General features: G+C 41.3%; 5 protein-coding genes across 17 annotated transcripts in view; all 5 read right to left on the reverse strand.

Annotated features, from left to right (window-relative positions):
• Positions 1 to 27,453, reverse strand: part of LOC132981979 (protocadherin alpha-C2-like) — a 173,709-nt gene that overhangs the window by 69,098 nt on the left and 77,158 nt on the right. Inside the window, exon 1 of one of the 13 annotated variants that reach the window (XM_061048171.1) lies at positions 24,508 to 27,038. The exons of 9 other annotated variants lie outside the window; for them this stretch is intronic. In XM_061048171.1, coding sequence (XP_060904154.1) covers positions 24,508 to 26,889 — 2,382 coding nt within the window. In that variant the 5' untranslated portion in view covers positions 26,890 to 27,038. Of the gene's footprint in view, positions 1 to 423; positions 2,934 to 10,607; positions 13,104 to 21,053; positions 23,470 to 24,507; positions 27,039 to 27,453 lie in introns of those variants that run through there. 3 more of the 13 variants (XM_061048167.1, XM_061048175.1, XM_061048176.1) reach the window with 3 other exon arrangements.
• Positions 3,686 to 6,280, reverse strand: LOC132981982 (protocadherin alpha-6-like). The gene has a single exon (XM_061048190.1). The coding sequence runs from the start codon at positions 6,131 to 6,133 to the stop codon at positions 3,701 to 3,703; it is 2,433 nt and encodes an 810-aa protein (XP_060904173.1). The 5' UTR covers positions 6,134 to 6,280; the 3' UTR covers positions 3,686 to 3,700.
• On the reverse strand, positions 7,102 to 9,818 carry LOC132982552 (protocadherin alpha-8-like). The gene has a single exon (XM_061049107.1). It carries the CDS (start codon positions 9,490 to 9,492, stop codon positions 7,102 to 7,104), a length of 2,391 nt encoding a protein of 796 aa, XP_060905090.1. The 5' UTR covers positions 9,493 to 9,818.
• On the reverse strand, positions 13,535 to 17,170 carry LOC132981978 (protocadherin alpha-8-like). The gene has a single exon (XM_061048163.1). It carries the CDS (start codon positions 16,432 to 16,434, stop codon positions 14,044 to 14,046), a length of 2,391 nt encoding a protein of 796 aa, XP_060904146.1. The 5' UTR covers positions 16,435 to 17,170; the 3' UTR covers positions 13,535 to 14,043.
• On the reverse strand, positions 17,527 to 20,118 carry LOC132982553 (protocadherin alpha-8-like). Its single transcript, XM_061049108.1, has one exon. It carries the CDS (start codon positions 19,927 to 19,929, stop codon positions 17,527 to 17,529), a length of 2,403 nt encoding a protein of 800 aa, XP_060905091.1. The 5' UTR covers positions 19,930 to 20,118.

Here is a 27,453-nt window from a genome sequence, read left to right on the forward strand (position 1 = left end):
ACCTTTTTTTTGATCAGAACACTGAAATGTTTAAGTCCATATTGTATAGATGCAGGTATATAGCCCGCTGAATCTTTGATCACTCACTTCTTTCTTTTCACTATATTTTCTCGAAATTAAGAAACACGTACCCCAATAAAAGTAGTGCAAAGTTAATCATGAACAAAAACGACACATTAGCAACTCGCTTTCAGCACCACCGACAGCGGCATTCAAATTCAAATGAGTAGAAGCAACTAAAATAGATGACATTGTGACAACAACCTCGGAGATTACAAATTGTCATTAAATTAAATATAGTGTAACCAATGGTTTCTGTTGTTCAGTAGAAGAAACCCCCTTCATTAGGCTTACAGCTGTTGTTTAAATGCCAATTATAAGGATGAATACGGACAAATATTCAACTAAACGCAGTTCGCTTACCTTCTCTTTGTTAGGTAAAGTCTGAGTTCTGGTAAAAGTGTCTCCTCCATTTATACTGATGAGTTCAGCATCTGCAGGTGGAAACGGTGCGGGGAAAACCACTACGTCACTCTTGAGTGTGTCTGAGCTGAAACACACGTCATACTGCTGAGTAGATTTGGAGTAAGACCAGCTCCCGTCAGGGTGGGTGGTGATCATTGGGGCTCCGTATCTGCTGAAACTGCCGTCTGTCCTGTGACATTTGACAGCTATTAAAGTGATGAGGCTGAGCAGGAAGATGGCTGACACCGACACTATGGCGATGAGCAGATACAGGTTTAAATCAGAGAAGCTCTCCTCCTTTATGGTCACATGTCTGAACTGAGTCTGGATGTCAGCTGCGCTTTCAACCACCACCACATCAATAGACACAGTAGCTGACAGGGAGGGTTCTCCATTATCAGAGACCAGCACCACCAAGGGGTGAGTTTTCAGGTCATTGTCACTCATTCTCCTCTTAGTCCTGATCTCTCCGGTGCTGGTTCCGATCCGGAAGAGATTGTTTCCTTTGGGCTCAGAGAGGTGATAAGAGAGCAGCGCGTTGTATCCAGAGTCTGCGTCTACAGCCCTGATCTTTGCCACAAAGTATCCCGCTTCAGCAGAATAGGGGATGCTCTCACTGTTGACGGAGCCGTGCTCAGAATAAGGCGCGAGAATAGTTGGATTATTGTCATTTTCATCGAGGATCAAGACGTTCACAGTCACGTTGCTGCTGAGTGGAGGAACACCAGAGTCTGTGGCCTGAACTTTAAACTGAAACGTTTTTAACTCCTCATAGTTAAATGACTGCAGGCTGACTATATCTCCAGTCTCTGAGTTGATGTTTACAAATGTTGAAATCGGAAATTCTTTTGGGTTATTATCAATTAATGAATACGCCAATTTAGCATTTTCATTTGAATCTTCGTCTAATGCAGTTATTTTTGTGATTATATCTCCCACTATACTGTTCTCTTTAATGAAAACATTAACAATGCCTTCTTCGAAAAGGGGCGCGTTGTCATTAATGTCAGAAATCTGCACCGTGATTACAGCGGTGCTAGAAAGAGGTGGACTACCTTCATCAACAGCAGTTACTGTTACGTTGTATTGTGACACAATCTCTCTGTCAAGCTGACCATCTACTGTTAGAGAGTAATAGTTTTTGTAATTTGAAGTTAAAGTGAAAGGCACATGGTTTCTTATTTTACAAGTGGTAAGCCCATTTGACCCTCCATCTTTATCAGTCACAGTCACTAATGCTACGACGGTTCCAACTTCTGCACTTTCCTTTACTGGACTCATCAGCGAAGTTACAGAGATTTCTGGTGCATTGTCATTGACATCCACAACCTCTACAAGCACTTTAGCATAACCACTGCGAGGGGAAGCGCCTTTGTCTGTTGCTTTTACTCTTAACTCATACGCACTGCTTTCCTCGAAATCCAAATGAGCATTAACAATTATTTCACCGCTTTCGGGATTAACACTAAATTTCTCAGAGGAGTCAACATTTCCTCTTCTCATTAGAGAATAGCTGATATCCGAATTCGACCCTTCATCGAGATCGGTTGCATTTAGTGTTAATATTGTTGTCTTTATAGGTACATTTTCGCTGACTCTTACTTTATAAAGTGACCTGCTAAAGGAAGGCGTGTTGTCATTAACATCGATCACATTCACTATTATTTGCATAGTACCAGATCTCGCAGGTTTCCCTCCGTCTACAGCTGTTAATGTTAGTTTAATAATCGGTTGTTTCTCTCTATCTAAAGCTTTCTGCAGTAGTAACTCAGCGGATACACTGTCTCCTCCGCTGCTCACATCCACGGAGAAATGCTCATTAGGACTTAATCTGTATGTTTTCACTGAGAAGCTGCCAGTGTCTGCATCTTGAGCTATGGGTAACGGATACCTCTCCCCTGTTGAAGATGACTCGGAGATATTAAACACATGGGTTTGCTCTAGGAATGATGGTGCATTATCATTAATGTCTACAATACTGACCTCGATTCGAAAAATCTGAATAGGATCGCTCAGAAGTCCCTCTATATTTAAAGAGCACTTGGGTAAATTAGGACAAAGCTCTTCACGGTCGATTCTTTCGTTAACAAATAATGCTCCCGATCTTAAATTCGCCTCGAAATATTTCTTACTGTATCCCGATACAATCCGAAATCCTCGTTCCTCCAGCTGCTGTGTATGAACGCTTAAATCCTTAGCGAGATTCCCCACCACTGTGCCTTTGTCCACCTCCTCGGAAACTGAGTAGGAAACCTGAGCGGCAGACCAGTCCGGTAAACAAAGAAGAATGGCGTACAATATCCACTCGGCCTCTATATACCCTCGGCGACTCATCTTTTCTGTTTAGACAATGAATTCAGCCGTACAGAGGCATTCATCCACAAAACTCAGTATTATCCAAAACACTGCCAACCGTCATTCATTCAGACACCATCTCTGAGACGAAGTGGTCGACTAACCCAGCCCCTACCAAACGTCCAACTGCTTCTATATTTCTCTGAGGGCGGAGGAGGAGCTGTCGGTCATAAATTAAAACGATTGAAAATCTGGTCTCTAACGACATCTTGCGTTCTTTTGATAGACTACATTGGATGTTCACTTTCCACACATCATGAGTTAAGATCTTTCATAAAACAATTGTTTTTGACCGGATTCCATGAACAAAAAGATATGACGGTAAATGACATTGTCCTTGCTTTAATTGCTGAACATTTTAGTCATAAGAATCAGCACAACAAATGTTGAAAACACACTTATAGAACCAGAACATGATGTTCATCCGTTTAAAACCAGCTTTATTTAGTGTTAGAGACTGGACTTGGAAGTATATTGTTTATTACAAAACATTATACTATGCCAGTTTTTCAAAATGTGCAGATCCATTGAAAAGCTATGACACTCAATTTGCTCATTATTTTTTAGAAAATTAAGCACACGCCAAAGACTTAAGAAACATGAGATAAGCACCATGGGCAGCGCCTTGCTGTATTAGAGAGACTACTAACTGGGCATATGCATTCTAAAAGACTTTTCCCCTGGAAGAGGGTTTATAATTGTTATTCATCTACGATAAAGGTTACCACATTTTCAGTTATGTCCTCACTTCTGTCAGTTTATATCATTTGGAGTTTGAGCTTAAACAGCTGCTGAGTTCAAGAAAAAAATTGTTGTAAACTAAATTTAACAAACCCCTTTAACAAACATGTTTCCGAATACTGCAGCATTTGCCTCCAACTTATAACAGTACACCAATAACTAAGTGGAAATTTCGTCTTACCTGTTCTTTGCTAGGCAAAGTCTGAGTTCTGGTGAAAGTGTCTCCTCCATTAATACTGATCAGTTCAGCATCTACAGGTGGAAACGGTGCAGGGAAAACTACTACGTCACTCTTGAGTGTGTCTGAGCTGAAACACACGTCATACTGCTGAGTAGATTTGGAGTAAGACCAGCTCCCGTCAGGGTGGGTGGTGATCATTGGGGCTCCGTACCTGCTGAAACTGCCGTCTGTCCTGTGACATTTGACAGCTATTAAAGTGATGAGGCTGAGCAGGAAGATGGCTGACACCGACACAATGGCGATGAGCAGATACAGGTTTAAATCAGAGAAGCTCTCCTCCTTTATGGTCACATGTCTGAACTGAGTCTGGATGTCAGCTGCGCTTTCAACCACCACCACATCAATAGACACAGTAGCTGACAGGGAGGGTTCTCCATTATCAGAGACCAGCACCACCAAGGGGTGAGTTTTCAGGTCATTGTCACTCATTCTCCTCTTAGTCCTGATCTCTCCGGTGCTGGTTCCGATCCGGAAGAGATTGTTTCCTTTGGGCTCAGAGAGGTGATAAGAGAGCAGCGCGTTGTATCCAGAGTCTGCATCTACAGCCCTGATCTTTGCCACAAAGAATCCCGCTTCAGCAGAATAGGGGATGCTCTCACTGTTGACGGAGCCGTGCTCAGAATAGGGCGCGAGAATAGTTGGATTATTGTCATTTTCATCCAGGATCAAAACGTTCACAGTCACGTTGCTGCTGAGCGGAGGAACACCAGAGTCTGTGGCCTGAACTTTAAACTGAAACGTTTTTAACTCCTCATAGTTAAACGACTGCAGGCTGACTATATCTCCAGTCTCTGAGTTGATATTAATCATTGTCGAGAGCGGCAGTGAGTTACTGTTGTTGTGTAACAATGAATAGCTCACCTGACCGTTTTGACTGATGTCAGCATCAGTTGCTGTAACTGTTTTTATAACTTCTCCTACTGGACTGTTTTCTTCCACAAAGACATTGATAATGTTTTCTGTGAAAAGAGGTTTGTTATCATTCACATCTGAGATGTGAACATTGATAACGCTCGTGCTTGAGAGAGGTGGGCTGCCCTCATCTGTAGCAGTGATGCTGATATTATATTGAGATGTTCTCTCTCTGTCAAGAGGACCGTCCACCACCAGAGAATAGTAATTCTTATAATTCGACTCTAACTTAAATGGGACATCATTGGAGATTTTACAGTTTACCATCCCATTTTTTCCTCCGTCTTTGTCAAACACTGAAACAAGTGCAATGGCGGTGCCAATGGAGGCGTCTTCTCTCACTGTGTTTAACAATGATGTAACTGTGATTTCAGGGGCATTGTCATTAACGTCTAAAACTTCAATCAATAATTTAGCATGTGAAGTGAGAGGAGAAGAAGCTCCATCACTGGCCTGTACTCTGATCTCAAAAGCATTGTTCTCTTCAAAGTCGAGATTCTTTTTATTTGTTACAGTCCCTGTATTTTCATCGATTGCAAACAGATCAGTTTGTTTTCCTCGACCGAGTTTACTGAATGAATAAAACACTTTTCCGTTTTGGCCTGCGTCTAAATCGGTAGCATTTAACGTTATAATCGAGGTGTCTATTTTTGTATTCTCAAACACACTGGCTTTGTAAAGCGTTTGACTGAAAACAGGAGCGTTATCATTAGTGTCCAAAACATTTACTATAATGACCATACTTCCAGATTTCGCAGGAGTTCCTCCATCAATTGCAGTCACTGTGAGTCGAATCACAGACTGTTTTTCTCTGTCTAAAGCTTTGTGAAGCAGTAATTCGGGAGTTCCGCTCTCTCCTTTTTGTACAGCAAGAGTGAAGTATTCATTCTGACTAAGCTTGTAGGTATTTACTGTATTTTTACCCACGTCTGCATCGTCAGCCGGACGCAAAGGAAATTTAGCCCCTGCTGCTGTGCTCTCTGTTATGTTAATAACCTCTGACGAGCTAAGAAATGATGGTGAATTATCATTTACATCGAGGATTATTATTTCTATCCGGTACAGTTTTAACGGGTTATTGATAACTGCTTCTACACTGAGAGAACATTTGGGTTCGTCTCCGCAGAGTTCCTCTCGATCTATTCTCTCATTAACATACAGGACACCAGTCTTTAGGTTTACCTCGAAGTATTTAGTCTTTGATCCAGCAACGATCTGAAACATGCGGGACTCTAAATCCTGCACATTGATGTTCAGATCTTTGGCGATATTTCCAACAACAGTCCCCAGGTTTACCTCCTCTGAGACGGAGTAAGAGAGCTGCCCAGACACCGAGTCCCAGTAACAATCCAGCAGCACGACCAATAGATATATCCACACAGAGCTCGTTCTACTCGGAAAAATCATTATTCCACTCATCGGGAAAAGGACGTAGGATACACGATTGAGTACGTTTCAACAACCCAGAGGTACAGATCACAGAAGAAATAGTCCAAATAAATAATTTGACATTTTGGCCAACGAACCAGACGACTGCTCTTTGTCGTCCTACCTCTCTTTGTAACAAAGCCCATCGACACATCATCATTGAATCTGGGAGGAGCCCTAAGCTTTAAAGACGGAGTTTAAATGTGATGGTCTGCAGCGTCCCCATGTGGACACCTGTCGAAACTACATGCTACATCTAACATAATAACACAGGCACCTAGTTACCGTTCTCATTTTCCCTAAACGTACAGCGATGAAAAAATGTTAAAAACCAAGTGATAAACAGGACCGTTCTGTTCAATAATATCTTAAATTCATATCTACAATTTAAGTTTTACAAGAAGAAAAGTGTTTCTCTGCGAGAGTATATGAAGAAAAAAAAGAACCCTACTAAACTAACAGTTTGTAACAAATGGACTAAGACTTTTAAAGTATAAAGCAACCTTTAAATATGAGTAAAGAAAGTTTCTGCGAATTAAACATCTGAAAATATGGAATCATGTTGAGGAAGGTTGAAAGCCAAATATATACTGTATATATATATAATTACATTTGAAAGACCTGCACCGTTTGGTTTTGGATTATAGATGTTCAGGGAAATTCAAGCAAGTCTAGCAAGCTGAGTTCAGCACCACGGATAGCGACACGCGCAGTAGGTGATATGAGCAAATAAACTTAAACGAGTCAAATTATGGAAAATATACAATATTGATCAAAACTTACAAACAAATGTGTGTGTGAATGTGTTAATCACTCTGCACTCCAGCAACACTTTATTCTGACCTATGCTTTATTGGGATTTCACATGAAATTATGCACTTTGCGTTTAGCACCAGGGATACCGAAATAAACAATCCACTGCTAGTAGTAACTGGATTTTAAGTAGTCATTAAGTTGATCTATGTTCTTACCTTCTCTGTGTTTGGTAACGTCTGAGTTCTGGTAAAAGTGTCTCCTCCATTTATACTGATGAGTTCAGCATCTACAGGCGGAAACGGTGCGGGGAAAACCACTACGTCACTCTTTAGTGTGTCTGAGCTGAAACACACGTCATACTGCTGAGTAGATTTGGAGTAAGACCAGCTCCCGTCAGGGTGGGTGGTGATCATTGGGGCTCCGTACCTGCTGAAACTGCCGTCTGTCCTGTGACATTTGACAGCTATTAAAGTGATGAGGCTGATCAGGAAGATGGCTGACACCGACACTATGGCGATGAGCAGATACAGGTTTAAATCAGAGAAGCTCTCCTCCTTTATGGTCACATGTCTGAACTGAGTCTGGATGTCAGCTGCGCTTTCAACCACCACCACATCAATAGACACAGTAGCTGACAGGGAGGGTTCTCCATTATCAGAGACCAGCACCACCAAGGGGTGAGTTTTCAGGTCATTGTCACTCATTCTCCTCTTAGTCCTAATCTCTCCGGTGTTGGTTCCCATCCGGAAGAGATTGTTTCCTTTGGGCTCAGAGAGGTGATAAGAGAGCAGCGCGTTGTATCCAGAGTCTGCATCTACAGCCCTGATCTTTGCCACAAAGTATCCTGCTTCAGCAGAATAGGGGATGCTCTCACTGTTGACGGAGCCGTGCTCAGAATAGGGCGCGAGAATCGTTGGATTATTGTCATTTTCATCCAGGATCAAAACGTTCACAGTCACGTTGCTGCTGAGCGGAGGAACACCAGAGTCTGTGGCCTGAACTTTAAACTGAAATGTTTTTAACTCCTCATAGTTAAAAGACTGCAGGCTGACTATATCTCCAGTCTCTGAGTTTATATTGATCATTGTCGAGAGCGGCAGTGAGTTACTGTTGTTGTGTAACAATGAATAGCTCACCTGACCATTTTGACTGATGTCAGCATCAGTTGCTGTAACTGTTTTTATAACTTCTCCTACTGGACTGTTTTCTTTCACAAAGACATTGATAATATTTTCTGTGAAACGAGGTTTGTTGTCATTCACATCTGAGATGTGAACATCAATAACGCTCGTGCTCGAGAGAGGTGGGCTGCCCTCATCTGTAGCAGTGATGCTGATATTATATTGAGATGTTCTCTCTCTGTCAAGAGGACCGTCCACCACCAGAGAATAGTAATTCTTATAATTTGACTCTAATTTAAATGGGACATCATTGGAGATTTTAGAGTTTACCATCCCATTTTTTCCTCCGTCTTTGTCAAACACTGAAACAAGTGCAATGGCGGTGCCAATGGAGGCGTCTTCTTTCACAGTGTTTAACAATGATGTAACTGTGATTTCAGGGTCATTGTCATTAACGTCTAAAACTTCAATCAATAATTTAGCATGTGAGGTCATTGGTGAAGAAGCTCCATCACTGGCCTGTACTCTGATCTCAAAAGCATTGTTCTCTTCAAAGTCGATATTCTTTTGGTTTGTAACTGTCCCTGTTTTTTTATCTATTGCAAACAGATCAGTTTGTTTTCCTCGACCGAGTTTATTGAACGAATAAAACACTTCTCCGTTTGGGCCTGCATCTAAATCGGTAGCATTTAACGTTATAATCGAGGTGCCTAAATCGGTGTTTTCAAACACTTTTACCTTGTACAGCGTTTGACTGAAAACAGGAGCGTTATCATTGATGTCTAAAACATTTACTATAATGTCCATACTTCCAGATTTCGCAGGAGTTCCTCCATCAATTGCAGTCAATGTGAGTCGAATCACAGACTGTTTTTCTCTGTCTAAAGCTTTCTGAAGCAGTAATTCGGGAGTTCCATTCTCTCCTTTTTGTACAGCAAGAGAGAAGTATTCATTCTGACTAAGCTTGTAGGTATTTACTGTATTTTTACCCACGTCTGCATCGTCAGCCGGACGCAAAGGAAATTTAGCCCCTGCTGATGTGATCTCTGTTATGTTAATAACCTCTGACGAGCTAAGAAATGATGGTGAATTATCATTTACATCGAGGATTATTATTTCTATCCGGTACAGTTTTAACGGGTTATTGATAACAGCTTCTACACTAAGAGAACATTTGGGTTCGTCTCCGCAGAGTTCCTCTCGATCTATTCTCTCATTAACATACAGGACACCAGTCTTTAGATTTACCTCGAAGTATTTAGTCTTTGATCCAGCAACGATCTGAAACATGCGGGACTCTAAATCCTGCACATTGATGTTCAGATCTTTGACGATATTTCCAACAACAGTCCCCAGGTTTACCTCCTCTGAGACGGAGTAAGAGAGCTGCCCAGACACCGAGTCCCAGTAACAATCCAGCAGCACGACCAAGAGATATATCCACACAGAGCTCGTTCTGCTCGGAAAAATCATTATTCCACTCGTCGGGAAAAGGACGTAGGATACACGATTGAGTACGTTTCAACAACCCAGAGGTAAAAGATCACAGAAGAAATAGTCCAAAGAAATAATTTGACATTTTGGCCAACGAACCAGGCGACTGCTCTTTGTCGTCCTACCTCTCTTTGTAACAAAGCCCATCGACACATCATCCGCTGAATCTGGGAGGAGTCCTAAGCTTTCAAAATCAGAGTCTAAATGTGATGGTCTGCAGCGTCCCCATGTGGACACCTGTCTTAACTACGTACTATATCTAACATAATAACACAGGCACGTAGTTACCGTTCTCATTTTCCCTAAAAGTACTGCAAATACAAGAATCTTAACACCAAGTTATAAAGAGGACCATTCAGTTCATCAACAACTTCATATCTACGATTTCAATGTTTCATGAAGGAAAATCTTTCTCTGCGAGAGTATATGAAGTAAAAAAAAAATAAAGAAAAACTTTCTAAAGTAACAGTTTGTAACAAATGGATGTTTAAGACTTTTAAAGTACAAATCACCTTTAAATATGAATAAAAAAAAGTTTCTGCGAATTAAATAATTACATTTGAAAGACCAGCACCGTGTGGTTTTGTATTATAGATGTTCCGGGAAATTCAAGCAAGTTTAGCAAGCTGAGTTCAGCACCATGGATAGCGACACGCACGAATTCATCTCAGAAGAGAAAGATTACAAAATGACATCTGGCACATTAGACAAATCTTACAAACAAATGTGTATGTAAATGTGATCGTTAATCACTCTGCACTCTAACAACATTTTGTTCTGACCTATGTTTTATTGGGATTTGATATAAAATTATGCACTTTGCGTTTAGCACCAGGGATACCGAAAAAAACAATCCACTGCTAGTAGTGACTGAAAATTAACTACAACTTCAGATTTACAGCAAGCAAGAGTCTTCACTATCACACAACAAACTTAATATTCAGGATACATTTTATATAACACATATAAGTCCAGGCCATGTCTCTTCCTAATCATTGCTTAGAAAGAGTCATTTGCATCAACATTCAACAAAAGGATAACGTGTTATGAATGCTAAACTTTAAAGTAGTCATTAAGTTGATCTATGTTCTTACCTGTTCTTTGTTGGGTAAAGTCTGAGTTCTGGTAAAAGTGTCTCCTCCATTAATACTGATGAGTTCAGCATCTACAGATGGAAACGGTGCGGGGAAAACCACTACGTCACTCTTGAGCGTGTCTGAGCTGAAACACACGTCATACTGCTGAGTAGATTTGGAGTACGACCAGCTCCCGTCAGGGTGGGTGGTGATCATTGGGGCGCCGTACCTGCTGAAACTGCCGTCTGTCCTGTGACATTTGACAGCTATTAAAGTGATGAGGCTGAGCAGGAAGATGGCTGACACCGACACTATGGCGATGAGCAGATACAGGTTTAAATCAGAGAAGCTCTCCTCCTTTATGGTCACATGTCTGAACTGAGTCTGGATGTCAGCTGCGCTTTCAACCACCACCACATCAATAGACACAGTAGCTGACAGGGAGGGTTCTCCATTATCAGAGACCAGCACCACCAAGGGGTGAGTTTTCAGGTCATTGTCACTCATTCTCCTCTTAGTCCTGATCTCTCCGGTGCTGGTTCCGATCCGGAAGAGATTGTTTCCTTTAGGCTCAGAGAGGTGATAAGAGAGCAGCGCGTTGTATCCAGAGTCTGCATCTACAGCCCTGATCTTTGCCACAAAGTATCCCGCTTCAGCAGAATAGGGGATGCTCTCACTGTTGACGGAGCCGTGCTCAGAATAAGGCGCGAGGACAGTTGGATTATTGTCATTCTCATCCAGGATCAAAACGTTCACAGTCACGTTGCTGCTGAGCGGAGGAACACCAGAGTCTGTGGCCTGAACTTTAAACTGAAACGTTTTTAACTCCTCATAGTTAAACGACTGCAGGCTGACTATATCTCCAGTCTCTGAGTTGATATTAATCATTGACGCTAACTGGGTTATCTTGACAGAGCTTTTGATTAAATTGTATATTGCTTTTGCGTTTTCATCCAGATCTGAATCTATCGTCGATAGTGTATGAATTGTTGTTCCAATTGGGCTATTCTCCTTCACATAAACGTTGATTAAAGGTTCAGAGAAACGAGGAGGATTGTCATTCACGTCAGAAATGTGAACAGTTATGACACTCGTGCTCGACAAAGCAGGAGTCCCTTCATCTGTAGCAGTAATCGATACATTATACTGGGAAACACTCTCTCTGTCAAGAGGCCCGTCAACCAGCAACGAGTAATAGTTTTTATAGTTAGATTTTAATTTAAAAGGAAGGGAATCTGCAATTTTACAGTTTGTCAGGCCATTTTTGCCCCCGTCTTTATCAGTTATAGTCACCATAGCAACAGCTGTGCCTTTTTCCGCGTCCTCTTTCACTTGACTCATTAGAGATGACACCGAGATTTCTGGAGCGTTGTCATTGACATCAATAACTTCGACTAAAACCTTGCTATGTGCAGTGCGAGGAGGGTTACCTTTATCTCGTGCCTGAACACGAATCTCGTATGCTTGATTTTCCTCATAATCGATATTACCTTTCACTGTAATTTCCCCAGTATTTTCATCCAGAGCAAATTTGTTATCAGGCTTTAAACGGCCCTTTTCTGTAAAAGAGTAAAAAAGCTGAGCATTGACACCTTCATCTAAATCACTGGCTGTTAGTTTTAATAAAGTCGTGCCAATATTTGCATTTTCAACAATTTGAACCTTGTAAAGCGATTTACTGAACAAAGGTGAATTGTCATTTACATCCAAGACATTGACATTTATCTGTAGAGTTCCCGTTTTGGGAGGTTTTCCTCCATCTATCGCTGTCAGCGTGAGTTCAATAACAGCCTGTTTTTCTCGATCTAATGCTTTCTGAAGCACTAACTCAGCAGACACACTCTGGTCACCACTACCCTGTATATCTAAAGAGAAATATTCATTAGAGTTTAATGTGTAAGTCTTTACCGAGTTAATGCCTACGTCAGCGTCTTGAGCGATTGGAAGCGGGTGTCTTTCACCGACATAAGAGGACTCATACATATCTATTGCAGTTAATTCTTCCAAAAAAAAGGGAGCATTATCGTTAATATCAGTAATCACAACTTCGATTCGATGGAGACTGCGGGGGTTGCTTAATATGGCCTCTACATTTAAAGAGCACTTTACCGTATTAGGACAAAGCTCCTCCCGATCTACCCTCTCGCTCACGAAAAGTAGTCCAGACTCATGATTTATGTCAAAATACTGTTTTTTATAGGCGGAGGTAATCTGAAGACCCGCCGAATGAAGCTGCTGTGCACTGAGATTTAAATCCTTAGCGAGATTTCCCACCGATGCTCCTTTGTCCACCTCCTCTGAAATGGAGTAGGATATCTGAGCAACGGACCAGTCGCAGAGACAAAGCAGAAAGAAGAACAGACCCGCAATATTATCCCATTGTTCCCGGACTGCCATTGCTGTTTAGTCAAAAGCGACTAATCCTGGCTCCTACCTATTGGACTTTCCACGAAAATTGGGGGGAAAAAAAAATGTTTTACTTCTCCATTCTCGGTTATGATCCTCTCTGTGAACGGCAAACACTCGTCTGTACGCTGAATCCACAAAGCACAGCCAGATGATGACGTGTTTCCCCCCTCATGAATAGAGGAGGAGTTTGTAAACCGCAAGCACAAGATATTTGCATGGTCTTTGGCGACATCTCGTGACACGTTTGGATACATATGCACGATGTGAGACACAAAAAAGAGCTTAATATATTAAAATTGACCAGACAGATTGGAAAGACCTGAGCTCTGCAGATACACTGTTTAGAATAGCCTGATCCCTGCTGTTACAACGGCCCAAAACAAAAGGCCTCGCTGAACAGGCCAGAGTGGGAACTCTTGCCTTTTTGTCGATCTCTGTTTGTGTTATGCTCTGTCTTCTGTGTAAGAATGTTCTTTGGTGGGACTTGTCTGTTTGGACAGTAACAGTGCTGTGGAAAAGAATTCCCCCTTGGGGACAATAAAGTCTACATGTGCAATCTTATAGATTAGCCCTCATGTTACAAATTCAATTTTCTGAAGTTACTGAATTACTAGACACTACACAGTTTCAGTACCATGGACTGCACCCAAATCTCAAGACATGTAACAGAAGCCGTTTCAGCACCATGGACAGCAGCTCAGTGCAGTTTTCATAAACGCCCTGCCAGACTGAATTCAGCGTGCTTCATCCAAGGCACGGTGCAATTCAGCCAACACGTTTCAACTGTATTATATTGAGTTTCTTCTTGGGTTATAGAAAATGTTCACACAACGAGTAAGCACTCACTGAATCACATGCTAACTCTCTTACGTAACCCACCATTAAACCACAAAAGTTGTTATTTTTATCTTACACACCATTTCAAATTCTTAAAAAAAGGAGTAGAGAGTTAAAAAATATTAAGTTTAAAACAATTATCTGTATGTAGGGTTGGAAAACAGATGCTTTACTTAACATAGACAATAAGTCATTAAAAATTCTACTTTTAGACATTCCTTACCTTTTCCTTGTTTGGCAAAGTCTGAGTTCTGGTATAAGTGTCTCCTCCATTTATACTGATAAGTTCAGCATCTACAGGTGGAAACGGTGCGGGGAAAACCACTACGTCACTCTTGAGTGTGTCTGAGCTGAAACACACGTCATACTGCTGAGTAGATTTGGAGTAAGACCAGCTCCCGTCAGGGTGGGTGGTGATCATTGGGGCTCCGTACCTGCTGAAACTGCCGTCTGTCCTGTGACATTTGACAGCTATTAAAGTGATGAGGCTGAGCAGGAAGATGGCTGACACCGACACAATAGCGATGAGCAGATACAGGTTTAAATCAGAGAAGCTCTCCTCCTTTATGGTCACATGTCTGAACTGAGTCTGGATGTCAGCTGCGCTTTCAACCACCACCACATCAATAGACACAGTAGCTGACAGGGAGGGTTCTCCATTATCAGAGACCAGCACCACCAAGGGGTGAGTTTTCAGGTCATTGTCACTCATTCTCCTCTTAGTCCTGATCTCTCCGGTGCTGGTTCCGATCCGGAAGAGATTGTTTCCTTTGGGCTCAGAGAGGTGATAAGAGAGCAGCGCGTTGTATCCAGAGTCTGCGTCTACAGCCCTGATCTTTGCCACAAAGTATCCTGCTTCAGCAGAATAGGGGATGCTCTCACTGTTGACGGAGCCGTGCTCAGAATAGGGCGCGAGAATAGTTGGATTATTGTCATTTTCATCCAGGATCAAAACGTTCACAGTGACGTTGCTGCTGAGCGGAGGAACACCAGAGTCTGTGGCCTGAACTTTAAACTGAAATGTTTTTAACTCTTCATAGTTAAACGACTGCAGACTGACTATATCTCCAGTCTCTGAGTTTATATTTATCACTGTAGATAACTGAACTAAGTTATTATCAGTTATTATTGAATAGGTCAATTGACCATTTTCACTGACATCAGCATCAGTTGCAGACACTGTCTTTAAAACTATACCTATTTGACTGTTTTCTTTCACATACACATCAATTGCTTTCTCTGAAAATTGAGGTAGGTTGTCATTGACATCAGAAACCTGAATATGAACCACAGTAGTGTTAGAGAGGGGGGGCTTACCTTCATCGGTAGCTCTAATGGTGATATTGTAGTTGGAAATTAGTTCCCTGTCTAGAGCTCCAGCAATAACTAATGAATAGTAATTCTTGTAATTTGTCTCTAATTTGAATGGAACTACATTCAATATTTCACAATTGACCTCGCCGTTTTTGCCCCCATCGCTGTCAAGAATGGACACAAGTGCAATAGCTGTGCCGATTTCAGCGTCCTCCCGCACTGTACTGAGCAGTGACGTCACTGTGATATCAGGCGCATTGTCATTTAGATCCATCACCTCGACTAGTACTTTACACTGCGCTGTTAATGGAGGCTGGCCTTTGTCTGCAGCTTGAACGCGAATTTCGAAGGCAGTGTTTGTTTCAAAGTCTACCTTACCTTTCACAGTTATTATTCCTGTTTCTGAATTAATTTCGAAAATGTCCAAGACGTGGTCCTGATCTTTGGAGTTTAGTAAATACACAATGTCTTTGTTTGTCCCCTCATCAGCGTCAGTTGCAGTCACTGTTACTACTGTGCTTCCAATAGGTGCATTTTCTGTGACACTTGTTTTATACAACGTTTTCGTAAAGGCCGGGATGTTATCGTTTATGTCCAGAACATTAATGATAATATCCGACGTGCCTGATTTGGATGGTGTTCCTCCGTCTACAGCAGTGAGAGCAAGTTTAATTAAAGCCTGTTTTTCTCGGTCTAGTGATTTCTGCAGGACCAGCTCAGCTGACACACTCCCTCCTTTGTGCACCGCTAGAGAGAAATATTCATTGCTATTAAGCTTGTATGAGTCAATACTATTTTTCCCAACATCGGCATCGTAGGCCGACAGCAAAGGGAATCTAGCTCCAAGTAAAACGCTTTCTGCTATGTCGATAGTTTGTGATTTAGCACTGAAAGACGGAGGATTATCGTTAACGTCAAGTATATTTACTTCAATACGGTAAAGTCTCATTGGGCTATTTATCACAGCCTCTACATTTATTGTGCATTTTGCAGCTTTCACACAGAGCTCATCTCTGTCTATTCTTTCGCTGACATAGAGAAACCCTGACTTCAAATTTACATCGAAATACTTCCTCTTTGATCCAGCAACGATCTGAAACATACGCGACTCCAAATCCTGCACATTAAGATTAAGATCCTTGGCGAGGTTTCCAACCGAAGTCCCAAGGTTTACCTCCTCTGAGACGGAGTAGGAAAGCTGCCCGGAAACCGCTCCCCAGTTATATTCCAAGACAACAAGCACAAGATAAATCCCAACTGAAGTCTTTCTCTCGAGCCGATACATTCTTCCATACAACGAGAACAAATCATATATTCTTATATCGTCGCGTCTTTAGCCTACTGACGCCAAAACTTTGCTTCACGGACCAAATCAGATGAAGCTGTGTTGTCTTTATCCATCCCCCTTCAGCCTGAGTCTCATTCTAACAAAGCACTGGCAAATATGATGATGCTTTTAATGTGGGAGGGGCTTCCACACATCAGCGACCAGCTGGCGGTGTTACGGTCTATAGTGTAGCCCCATGGCCATTTGAAAGTACTACAACTCTTTGACATAAACATTCCAGTCACAGATGACAGACACATATTAATACTCCCTCACTACTGGGTGTGCTTTCAGGTCAGTTTAACAGAGAGTAATAATTTCAACACCGCGGACAGAGCCATAATATGCTAAAGCAGCACGGTAGCATACACACTTCAGACGAGCCATTCTGTTGGAAAACTATAAAGAAAATAGTGATAAAAGTAAGGGACATTTTCACGGACTGAATAAAATATGTATTTGAGTTTAGCTCAGTTGGCACACAAACAAACAACCCAAGTGCATTACTTAGTAGACGCAAAACTGACAAACACAATACCAAGAAGTCTTGGAAAAAAAAAAAAAAACTATGTGCAAAGACTATCTTGAGAGTAAGCTCACTGAAAATAATTACATCTATTATATTTCACGAAATAAAGTTTGCCAAGGATATCAGAAGACATATTAAACACTTTAAGCAAGAATGAAGGCTTGCAATTACAAATTATTGCACAAAAAACATGATTACTTTTCTTCTTTTTTTTTCTCGTCCCGTAGTTTATAAACAATGCATGAGCTGGCCCGTATGTTCAACACCAAGGATAGTGCCATATACTTAATAGAACCCGTTGCAGCACACCACACATTTTACGACAGGCTAAATATTAACGAAACGAAATTAAATTATTTGTGTAATGTTTTACATTACAAAATTGAGGTCCATATATTTGTCATTTCATAGTCACGCGACATGCCAACAACCATTATTGGTACTGCTTTTCACAAATTCGAAAAAAGTATTTCACAATTTCAAGAGTATACTAAAACAAGAGGCCAGAGAACGAAATTTCATCATGGTCTTACCTTGTCTTTGTTGGGTAACGTCTGAGTTCTGGTAAAAGTGTCTCCTCCATTTATACTGATAAGTTCAGCATCTGCAGGTGGAAACGGTGCGGGGAAAACCACTACGTCACTCTTTAGTGTGTCTGAGCTGAAACACACGTCATACTGCTGAGTAGATTTGGAGTAAGACCAGCTCCCGTCAGGGTGGGTGGTGATCATTGGGGCTCCGTACCTGCTGAAACTGCCGTCTGTCCTGTGACATTTGACAGCTATTAAAGTGATGAGGCTGAGCAGGAAGATGACTGACACCGACACTATAGCGATGAGCAGATACAGGTTTAAATCAGAGAAGCTCTCCTCCTTTATGGTCACATGTCTGAACTGAGTCTGGATGTCAGCTGCGCTTTCAACCACCACCACATCAATAGACACAGTAGCTGACAGGGAGGGTTCTCCATTATCAGAGACCAGCACCACCAAGGGGTGAGTTTTCAGGTCATTGTCACTCATTCTCCTCTTAGTCCTGATCTCTCCGGTGCTGGTTCCGATCCGGAAGAGATTGTTTCCTTTGGGCTCAGAGAGGTGATAAGAGAGCAGCGCATTGTATCCAGAGTCTGCATCTACAGCCCTGATCTTTGCCACAAAGTATCCTGCTTCAGCAGAATAGGGGATGCTCTCACTGTTAACGGAGCCGTGCTCAGAATAAGGCGCGAGAATAGTTGGATTATTGTCATTTTCATCCAGGATCAATACGTTCACAGTCACGTTGCTGCTGAGTGGAGGAACACCAGAGTCTGTGGCCTGAACTTTAAACTGAAACGTTTTTAACTCTTCATAGTTAAAAGACTGCAGGCTGACTATATCTCCAGTCTCTGAGTTGATGTTAATCATTGTCGAGAGCGGCAGTGAATTACTGTTGTTGTGTAACAATGAATAGCTCATCTGACCGTTTTGACTGATGTCAGCATCAGTTGCTGTAACTGTTTTTATAACTTCTCCTACTAGACTGTTTTCTTTCACAAAGACATTGATAATATTTTCTGTGAAAAGAGGTTTGTTGTCATTGACATCTGAGATGTGAACATCAATAACGCTCGTGCTTGAGAGAGGTGGGCTGCCCTCATCTGTAGCAGTGATGCTGATATTATATTGAGATGTTCTCTCTCTGTCAAGAGGACCGTCCACCACCAGAGAATAGTAATTCTTATAATTTGACTCTAACTTAAATGGGACATCATTGGAGATTTTACAGTTTACCATCCCATTTTTTCCTCCGTCTTTGTCAAACACTGAAACAAGTGCAATGGCGGTGCCAATGGAGGCGTCTTCTCTCACTGTGTTTAACAATGATGTAACTGTGATTTCAGGGGCATTGTCATTTACGTCCGAAACTTCAATCAATAATTTAGCATTTGAAGTGAGAGGAGAAGAAGCTCCATCATTGGCCTGTACTCTGATCTCAAACGCATTGTTCTCTTCAAAGTCGATATTCTTTTTAGTTGTTACAGTACCAGTATTTTCATCTATCGCAAACAGATCAATTTGTTTTCCCCGGCCTACTTCACTAAATGAATAAAACACTCGTCCATTCGGGCCTGCATCTAAATCAGTGGCATTTAATGTTATTATCGACGTGCCTATCTTTACGTTCTCATAAACACGTGTTTTGTACAGCGTATGACTAAAAACAGGAGCGTTATCATTGGTGTCCAAAACATTTACTATAATGTCCATACTACCAGATTTCGCAGGAGTTCCTCCATCAATGGCAGTCAATGTGAGTCGAATCACAGACTGTTTTTCTCTGTCTAAAGCTTTGTGAAGCAGTAATTCGGGAGTTCCGCTCTCTCCTTTATGTGTGGAAAGAGTGAAGTATTCATTCTGACTAAGCTTGTAGGTATTTACAGTATTTTTACCCACGTCTGCGTCATGAGCTGGATGAAGGGGGAATCTAGCCCCTGCTGCTGTGCTCTCTGTTATGTTTATTATCTGCGACGTTCTTTGAAATGATGGAGAATTGTCATTTACATCTAAGATAATTACTTCAATCCGGTACAGTTTTAACGGGTTATTGATAACAGCTTCTACACTGAGAGAACATTTGGGTTCGTCTCCGCAGAGTTCCTCTCGATCTATTCTCTCATTAACATACAGGACACCAGTCTTTAGGTTTACCTCGAAGTATTTAGTCTTTGATCCAGCAACGATCTGAAACATGCGGGACTCCAAATCCTGCACATTGATGTTCAGATCTTTGGCGATATTTCCAACAACAGTCCCCAGGTTTACCTCCTCTGAGACGGAGTAAGAGAGCTGCCCAGACACCGAGTCCCAGTAAAAATCCAGCAGCACGACCAAGAGATATATCCACACAGAGCTCGTTCTGCTCGGAAAAATCATTATTCCACTCATCGGGAAAAGGACGTAGGATACACCATTGAGTGCGTTAGCAAAACCAAGAAAATTTGATCATGGAAGAAATAGTCCAAAGAAATATTTCGACATTTTCTCAACAGCAGAAGACGACCGCTCTTTGTCGTCCCACCTCTCTTTGTATTATGCCCGTCGACTGATCATCTGCTGAATCTGGGAGGAGTCTTGAACCCTCAAATTGATCGTATAAATGTGATGGTCTGCAGCGTCCCCATGTGGACACGTTTCATAACTACATACTTCATCTAACACAACAACACGGTCACGTAGTATTCTCAGATATATATTAATATGAAGCAAGTGCAAAAAAGAACACCAAGTTACGATAACGTTGGTTTCATTCATTTATCAAATTAACTATATACCTATATTTTCTCTATTAAACGGATCACATTTCTCACGGAGGATGCAAATTAAAAGGAAGTAATGATTGAATTACTGTTTGAAATCATCTTACAGTTTAAGCAAATACATTATAACAGGGTCCTGCAGTGTGTAATTTGTTGGGTATGATTAGAGATATAGGTTTTCATGTGATTTCCCATCCATCATGTTGTTTTAAAGCTCATGTAATCATGTATTTGTACGAATAATCGAGGACGCTGTACAATTCAGTAGTAAGAGCTGTTTTCAGCACCACGGAGAGCGACCAGCCAAGAGCTAGCCAATCGACAGTTCAAAATGATTGATTTTTAGATACAATAGCATATTAACAGCAAGCTCCATTTAAGACTGACTAATCAAGACCTAGATTATCATGTATTTTATTATTGCTGGAGAGGAGATCCCATGTAAACATCGCGAATGTTAGGAATCATTACATAGCCATTTAGTTTCTAAATAGGTAACTCTGCGATATTCAGGAGATTGAGAGTAAAATGTGTCTTAAGAACAAAAATAAATGGTCTGTTGCTATATGATGTAAACAAAAACTAGGGATGTATTGTCTCATAAAGAATAGTTACAGTGTTAAGGCCTATGTGAAGTATAAGTATAAGTAGCCTATGTTATAAGTATAAGTATAAGCCCAAAGCTCTTATACTAATAAGAAATAGCATGTTGTGAAAATTGTGTTAATTGGAAAGAGGTTGATTTATTCTTACCATTTCTTTGTTGGGTAAAGTCTGAGTCCGTGTAAAAGTGTCTCCTCCATTTATACTGATCAGTTCAGCATCTACAGGTGGAAACGGTGCGGGGAAAACCACTACGTCACTCTTGAGTGTGTCTGAGCTGAAACACACGTCATACTGCTGAGTAGATTTGGAGTAAGACCAGCTCCCGTCAGGGTGGGTGGTGATCATTGGGGCTCCGTACCTGCTGAAACTGCCGTCTGTCCTGTGACATTTGACAGCTATTAAAGTGATGAGGCTGAGCAGGAAGATGGCTGACACCGACACTATAGCGATGAGCAGATACAGGTTTAAATCAGAGAAGCTCTCCTCCTTTATGGTCACATGTCTGAACTGAGTCTGGATGTCAGCTGCGCTTTCAACCACCACCACATCAATAGACAAAGTAGCTGACAGGGAGGGTTCTCCATTATCAGAGACCAGCACCACCAAGGGGTGAGTTTTCAGGTCATTGTCACTCATTCTCCTCTTAGTCCTGATCTCTCCGGTGCTGGTTCCGATCCGGAAGAGATTGTTTCCTTTGGGCTCAGAGAGGTGATAAGAGAGCAGCGCGTTGTATCCAGAGTCTGCGTCTACAGCCCTGATCTTTGCCACAAAGTATCCCGCTTCAGCAGAATAGGGGATGCTCTCACTGTTGACAGAGCCGTGCTCAGAATAAGGCGCGAGAATAGTTGGATTATTGTCATTTTCATCCAGGATCAAAACGTTCACAGTCACGTTGCTGCTGAGCGGAGGAACACCAGAGTCTGTGGCCTGAACTTTAAACTGAAACGTTTTTAGCTCCTCATAGTTAAACGACTGCAGGCTGACTATATCTCCAGTCTCTGAGTTGATATTAATCATTGTCGAGAGCGGCAGTGAGTTACTGTTGTTGTGTAACAATGAATAGCTCACCTGACCATTTTGACTGATGTCAGCATCAGTTGCTGTAACTGTTTTTATAACTTCTCCTACTGGACTGTTTTCTTTCACAAAGACATTGATAATGTTTTCTGTGAAAAGAGGTTTGTTATCATTCACATCTGAGAGGTGAACATTAATAACGCTCGTGCTTGAGAGAGGTGGGCTGCCCTCATCTGTAGCAGTGATGCTGATATTATATTGAGATGTTCTCTCTCTGTCAAGAGGACCGTCCACCACCAGAGAATAGTAATTCTTGTAATTTGACTCTAACTTAAATGGGACATCGTTGGAGATTTTAGAGTTTACCATCCCATTTTTTCCTCCGTCTTTGTCAAACACTGAAACAAGTGCAATGGCGGTGCCAATGGAGGCGTCTTCTCTCACTGTGTTTAACAATGATGTAACTGTGATTTCAGGGGCATTGTCATTAACGTCTAAAACTTCAATCAATAATTTGGCATGTGAGGTCATCGGTGAATAAGCTCCATCACTGGCCTGTACTCTGATCTCAAAAGCATTGTTCTCTTCAAAGTCGATATTTTTCTTATTTGTTACAGTACCAGTCTTTTCATCTATATCGAACAGATCAGATTTGGTCACCTGATCTATTTTACTGAAGGAATAAATGATTTGTCCATTCAGACCTGCATCTAAATCAGTAGCATTTAATGTTATTATTGAGGTTCCTACTTTAACATTTTCAAAAACACTTGTTTTATACAGATTATGGCTAAAAACAGGAGCGTTATCATTGATGTCCAGAACATTTACTATAATGTCCATTCTACCAGATTTTGCAGGAGTTCCTCCATCAATGGCAGTCAATGTGAGACGAATCACAGACTGTTTTTCTCTGTCTAAAGCTTTCTGAAGCAGTAATTCGGCGGTAACACTTTCTCCTTTATGTGTGGAAAGAGTGAAGTATTCGTTTTGACTAACCTTGTAGGTATGTACTGTATTTTTACCTACGTCTGCATCTTGAGCTCGTTGCAAGGGAAATCTAGCCCCTGCTGCTGTGCTCTCTGTTATGTTTATTATCTGTGACGTGCTGGTAAATGACGGAGAATTGTCATTCACATCTAAAATAATAATTTCAATCCGGTACAGTTTTAACGGGTTATTGATAACAGCTTCTACACTGAGAGAACATTTGGGTTCGTCTCCGCAGAGTCCTTCTCGATCTATTCTCTCATTAACATACAGGACACCAGTCTTTAGGTTTACCTCGAAGTATTTAGTCTTTGATCCAGCAACGATCTGAAACATTCGGGACTCCAAATCCTGCACATTGATGTTCAGATCTTTGGCGATATTTCCAACAACAGTCCCCAGGTTTACCTCCTCTGAGACGGAATAAGAGAGCTGCCCAGACACCGAGTCCCAGTAACAATCCAGCAGCACGACCAAGAGATATATCCACACAGAGCTCGTTCTGCTCGGAAAAATCATTATTCCACTCATCGGGAAAAGGACGTAGGATACACGATTGAGTGCGTTACAACAAACAAGAGAGACGGATCAAGAAATAATTATTCGAAATAATTATTTCGACATTTTCTCAACTGAACAAGACGACCGCTCTTTGTCGTCCTACCTTTCTTTGTAACAAAGCCCATGACACATCATCCGCTGAATCTGGGAGGAGCCCTAAACTTTCAAAATCAGAGTCTAAATGTGATGGTCTGCAGCGTCCCCATGTGGAGACGTGTCATAACTACATATTATATGTAACATGATCACTGGTCAATCGTAACAAATGTCAAATCTCTCTTAAGCAATGGCAAACATCACAAAATCGAATGACAAACCAGGCCGATGAGTCAAATGATATTTAAGATTCATATTCATCATATTTTTAAGATCTTTCGTGAGATAAGTTAATATTGAAAGCAAAGGCATTTAAAGCTTCGCTATGTTATTTAGTGTATAAATAGCGGATAATGGTAATGTTTTTTAGTAATCTCATTAGCATAGTTGTAGAAGTAGCAAAAGTCCTTATATGTCGGTGAGTATAAACGAATCATCCCAATCGAAAAACACACAAACGTTGTTTAAATTACACACAAAATTCATTGCGGGGAAAAAAATAATCGAAAAAGTGTACTACAAGCATACTACACAAATGTCAATGTAGTTCGAGCCAACTTATTGTTTGAAAATAAACTACAACAGGTTGCACGATGTTTAAAACTTGTGGAGATATATATATATGTATATATATATATGATAAACACTTTGTAATTCCGTTATTTTTAGCATAGAATAAATCCAGCGAGTTCCCTTTAGCACAACGGAGAGCGACACACAATGAAAATGCATATCAGCGACTCAAAAATCTCCTGTTTTATAGATACATTTTAACAGTGAGTGAAAGTCTACATTGTCAAAAGTCTACATTGTCAAACTGAAAATAAGGACACTGACTGATTATTACATAGCACACAGCTTTTTATAAAAACGTAAATCAAAATACGCATACCGTTTCTAATGCCATATTTGAATTTAAGTTTATGCATTGTCTTACCATTTCTTTGTTGGGTAAAGTCTGAGTCCTTGTAAAAGTGTCTCCTCCATTTATACTGATGAGTTCAGCATCTGCAGGTGGAAACGGTGCGGGGAAAACCACTACGTCACTCTTGAGTGTGTCTGAGCTGAAACACACGTCATACTGCTGAGTAGATTTGGAGTAAGACCAGCTCCCGTCAGGGTGGGTGGTGATCATTGGGGCGCCGTACCTGCTGAAACTGCCGTCTGTCCTGTGACATTTGACAGCTATTAAAGTGATGAGGCTGAGCAGGAAGATAGCTGACACCGACACAATGGCGATGAGCAGATACAGGTTTAAATCAGAGAAGCTCTCCTCCTTTATGGTCACATGTCTGAACTGAGTCTGGATGTCAGCTGCGCTTTCAACCACCACCACATCAATAGACACAGTAGCTGACAGGGAGGGTTCTCCATTATCAGAGACCAGCACCACCAAGGGGTGAGTTTTCAGGTCATTGTCACTCATTCTCCTCTTAGTCCTGATCTCTCCGGTGCTGGTTCCGATCCGGAAGAGATTATTTCCTTTGGGCTCAGAGAGGTGATAAGAGAGCAGCGCGTTGTATCCAGAGTCTGCGTCTACAGCCCTGATCTTTGCCACAAAGTATCCCGCTTCAGCAGAATAGGGGATGCTCTCACTGTTGACGGACCCGTGCTCAGAATAGGGCGCGAGAATAGTTGGATTATTGTCATTTTCATCCAGGATCAAAACGTTCACAGTCACGTTGCTGCTGAGCGGAGGAACACCAGAGTCTGTGGCCTGAACTTTAAACTGAAACGTTTTTAACTCCTCATAGTTAAACGACTGCAGGCTGACTATATCTCCGGTCTCTGAGTTTATATTAATTATTGTCGATATAGGTAGGGAGTTACTATTACTCTGCAAAAATGAATAGCTGACCTGGCCATTTTGATTACTGTCTGCATCTTCTGCTGTCACTGTTGTTATAACCGCTCCTACTGGACTGTTTTCTCTCACATAAACATTAACCAGCTGCTCTGAGAAGCGAGGCGGGTTGTCATTGACATCAGAAACCTGAACAGTTACTATGTTGGTGCTTGAGAGAGGTGGGGTCCCTTCGTCAGTTGCAACAATAGATACGTTGTACTGGGCCTGAGTCTCTCTGTCGAGAAGACCATTAACGACTAACGAATAATAATTCTTATAATTCGTGTCTAATTTAAACGGGGCATTGTTTGTAATTACAGCTTTTACCACACCGTTTTTCCCTCCATCTTTGTCCAGCACAGAAACAAGTGCAATAGCAGTACCTACTTCAGCGTCCTCCTTTACTCTGTTCAGTAGTGACGTCACAGTGATCTCAGGAGCGTTGTCGTTTTGGTCCACCACCTCTACTAGAACCTTACAATGAGCAGACATCGGAGGCTGGCCTCTGTCACTGGCCTGTGCATGAATTTCAAACGCAGTGTTTTCTTCATAGTCGATCTTACCTCTGACTAAAATTGCTCCAGATTTTGGATCAATCTGAAATAAATCCAAGACACGATCCTGACCTTTTCTCCTCAAAGAGTACTCTATCTCACTGTTTAAACCTTCATCTGCGTCTGTTGCATTCAGAATGATCACAACAGACCCTGTTGGCAAGTTTTCGGTAACTTGTGTTTTGTATAAAGATTTACTGAAAACAGGAGGATTGTCGTTAATATCTAAAACGTTTATAATAATTTGCGAGGTTCCTGTTTTGGATGGATTTCCTCCATCTACTGCAGTCAGTGTAAGTTTTATAACAGAATCCTGCTCGCGGTCTAAAGATTTTAGCAGTACCAGGTCAGCAGACACACTGTCTCCCCCTTTGTTAGTTTCCAGAGTAAAGTAATCATTTTTACTTAGCTTGTATGTATTTAAATCGTTCTTTTCCACATCCAAATCCGATGCCCCTATTAGTCCAAATTTAATTCCTGGCAATGCGTTCTCGGCTATATTAAGTGATTGTAACTGCTCAGAGAAGACAGGAGCATTGTCATTTATATCTGTTATAGTGATCTCTAAACGGTAAAGCTTTAGTGGGTCGTTGATCACGGCTTCTACATTGACAGTACATTTTGCAGCCTTCGCACAAAGCTCCTCGCGATCTATTCTTTCAATGACATAGAGCACGCCCGTTTTCAGATTGACATCGAAATATTTTCTTTTTGATCCAGCAACGATCTGAAACATACGAGACTCTAAATCCTGAACATTTAGATTTAGATCTTTGGCTATATTTCCAACAAATGTCCCCTGGTTTACCTCCTCTGACACGGAATATGACAGCTGTCCACAAACCACGTCCCAGCAACAATTCAGCAGCACGACCACAAGATATATCCGAAAATGTCTCGTTCCTCTCAGGCAATACATAATTTTGTCCAGCGCAGAAATTGCATAAATTCCTCTTCTTCTCCCGTCACAGATCCATAAGACAGGTAAACAAACCTATCCTAGATCGTTGCAGTTTTATTAACTAGCTCTTAAATGTCTATCCCTCCTTTTCTTTCTCGCTCTGCATCTCTTTGTAACAAAGCCAAGAGAAACCTCCTCATCATCCTCTGTTTTTGGGAGGAGTCTACTGCCTACTGAAACAAGGTCTAGATGTCGTGGTCTATAGTGTCCCCATGTGATCAGTTGAAGTAATTGCAATTTATCTCAGACAGTACTAAAAAACAAACCTAGGCACATTCAAATGTTTCGTAATAACTATACTATACTCTTCAAGTTTTTCAGACGATCATAATTCAAGCCAATAGGTGGCATCCTGTTTCTCTTGCGGTGGAAACTGTTAACGACAAACATGTGCTTCTTGTCTCCTCATTTTAAAGGAAAAAGCAGGGGCTACGAATGTAATGACAAAATATAGGTTTCTTCTCTAAATCTGAAGAAACTGTCATATTTTTAATCAGAAAATGACAAAATAATTTACTGAAA

The sequence above is a fragment of the Labrus mixtus genome, chromosome 10, assembly GCF_963584025.1.
Source record: "Labrus mixtus chromosome 10, fLabMix1.1, whole genome shotgun sequence".
Classification (NCBI taxonomy): Eukaryota; Metazoa; Chordata; class Actinopteri; order Labriformes; family Labridae; genus Labrus; species Labrus mixtus.